This window comes from Austrofundulus limnaeus, unplaced genomic scaffold, assembly GCF_001266775.1.
Source record: "Austrofundulus limnaeus strain Quisiro unplaced genomic scaffold, Austrofundulus_limnaeus-1.0 Scaffold490, whole genome shotgun sequence".
NCBI lineage: Eukaryota > Metazoa > Chordata > Actinopteri > Cyprinodontiformes > Rivulidae > Austrofundulus > Austrofundulus limnaeus.
The window spans coordinates 417412-419792 of NW_013952892.1; the positions used below are offsets into that span (position 1 = coordinate 417412).

The window sequence follows — 2381 nt, forward strand, 5'->3', positions numbered from 1 at the left end:
TCTGTTTGATCTTTACCTGCAGGTTCTGTATCACCTGTTCGAGGAGTTTTCTCACGCAGGAACCGTGTCCGTCGGTGACGCCTTCCTCGGCGTGGTCTCCTTCTTTGTGGTTTCGCTCGGGGGGATCCTGGTGGGCGTGGTCTACGGCGTGTTGGGCGCCTTCACGTCTCGTTTCACCTCTCACTCACGGGTCATCGAGCCTCTGTTCGTCTTCCTCTACAGCTACATGGCCTACCTGTCTGCAGAGGTCTTCCACCTGTCGGGGATCATGTCGTGAGTGCAGCTGACACCTGGGGGGGGGGGTGTCTGATCCCTCTGCAGGTCATCTGGTCTGATATTAAACCTCCTCTCCTCAGCCTGATCGCRTGCGGTGTGGTCATGCGGCCGTACGTGGAGGCCAACATCTCCCACAAGTCCTACACCACCATCAAATACTTCCTGAAGATGTGGAGCAGCGTGAGCGAGACGCTCATCTTCATCTTCCTCGGGGTTTCCACGGTGGAGGGACCTCACAACTGGAACTGGATCTTTGTGGTCTTCACCCTGGTCTTCTGCCTCGTGTCCAGAGTTCTGGGTGAGTTTCAGGCTCCTCCTGCTGATTCAGCTCTTTATGAAACCAACGTACGGAATAAATCTTGTGCCAGCAGGAACTGAATCTGAAAGTACATAATTGGTAACTGAATGCGTTGGTTTGAAAATGAATTTTACTAAATTAAAACTGAATTTAATCGTTTGAAACTGAATTAATTTGCTTTGAAACTGTATTTTTGTTCATTAATTTGACTACTTTCACTTTCAGTTTCAGATTACTTGATCAGATGCTGCTGCTGACTGATCCATGATGTAAATGTAACATTTTCTACATATAGGTCAAATTAATCACTGCAATAAAATAACTTTGTGTGTTTTTGTCACTTTTACAGTGGATTGCATCAACTCTGTTACATCCAGAAGGGAAACTTCACCAAAGTGAAACATAAATCTGTGGATCTGTGTTTGATTACTCTGCCTGGCTTTCTCAAGGACCAGGATGTAACACAAACATCTGAATTATGGAACTGAAAGTGAAAGTAGTCAAACTGAATTTATAATAAACCAAAATACAGTTTTACAGCAAATTAATTCAGATACAAAACTTTAAATTCAGTTTCTATTTAGTGAAATTTATTTTCAAACCAATGCGTTCAGATTCACTTCCTGTTGGCTCAACATTTATCCCGTACCAACAGTTGTGTGTTGTGTGTCCTCCAGGTGTTGTCGGTCTCACCTTCATCATTAATAAGTTCCGCATCGTGAAGCTGACCAAGAAGGACCAGTTCATCGTGGCGTACGGCGGCCTGCGCGGCGCCATCGCCTTCTCCCTGGGCTTCCTGCTGCCCGACAACGAGACGAAGCACATGTTCCTCACCGCCATCATCACCGTCATCTTCTTCACCGTCTTCGTTCAGGTGGGCCTCGGTGGTCCGGGGGGGGGCAGGCGGGGGTGTGTGCTTTTTGTTTGTGTTGACTTGTGTTGTGTTCAGGGAATGACCATCAGACCTCTGGTGGAGCTGCTGGCTGTGAAGAGGAAGAAGGAAACCAAACGGTCCATTAACGAGGAGATCCACACTCAGGTGAGGCCTGCACTCGTTTCTGTCAGAATGATCTTAGTTTTAAACGTGTCGTTTAATAAATGTCTTTGTTAGTTCCTGGATCATCTCCTGACGGGAATCGAGGACATCTGTGGACATTATGGACATCACCACTGGAAGGATAAGTACGGTCTCGTTAGCTGTAACAACATGTTTTATGCTGCAGTTGGTTTAACCAGACGTTTCCTGCAGGCTGAACCGCTTCAATAAGACGTACGTGAAGAAGTGGCTGATCGCAGGCGAGCGCTCCAACGAGCCGCAGCTCATCTCCTTCTACAACAAGCTGGAGAGGAAGCAGGCCATGATGCTGGTGGAGAGCGGGAGCGCCGCACGCCTGCCGTCCCTCGTTTCCACCGCCTCCCTGCAGTCAGTCCAGCATTTATTCTTCTGTTAGTCAGCGCCGAAATATTCAGCTTTATTCAGAAACGCTACTTTACTTTAAAAAAATAAGTGTTTTGAGGCATAAAAAAATGTTTTTTTTTCTGCTTCAGGACAGTTTAAAATAATAAATATCTTATTTTTAATGTCTTTAACCAGAAATATTCAGCTTTATTCATAAACTCTACTTTAGTTTAAAAAAATAAGTGTTTTGAGACATTAAAAAAATTTCTGCTTCAGGACAGTTTAAAATAGTAAATATCATCTTAATGTCTTTAACCAGAAATATTCAGCTTTATTCATAAACTCTACTTTAGTTTAAAAAAATAAGTGTTTTGAGACATTAAAAAAATTTCTGCTTCAGGACAGTTT

The 2381-nt window shown here is 44.4% G+C and overlaps 1 protein-coding gene across 1 annotated transcript in view; it reads left to right on the forward strand.

Moving 5' to 3' along the window:
* slc9a1b (solute carrier family 9 member A1b) overlaps window positions 1–1997 on the forward strand; it is a gene marked incomplete at its 3' end in the record, with an annotated part of 11785 nt that extends 9788 nt beyond the window's left edge. The window contains 6 exon segments of the mRNA XM_014025685.1: window positions 23–273; window positions 357–574; window positions 1252–1448; window positions 1524–1613; window positions 1686–1756; window positions 1824–1997. Coding sequence (XP_013881139.1) covers window positions 23–273; window positions 357–574; window positions 1252–1448; window positions 1524–1613; window positions 1686–1756; window positions 1824–1997 — 1001 coding nt within the window.
* Window positions 1998–2381: the final 384 nt, after the last annotated feature.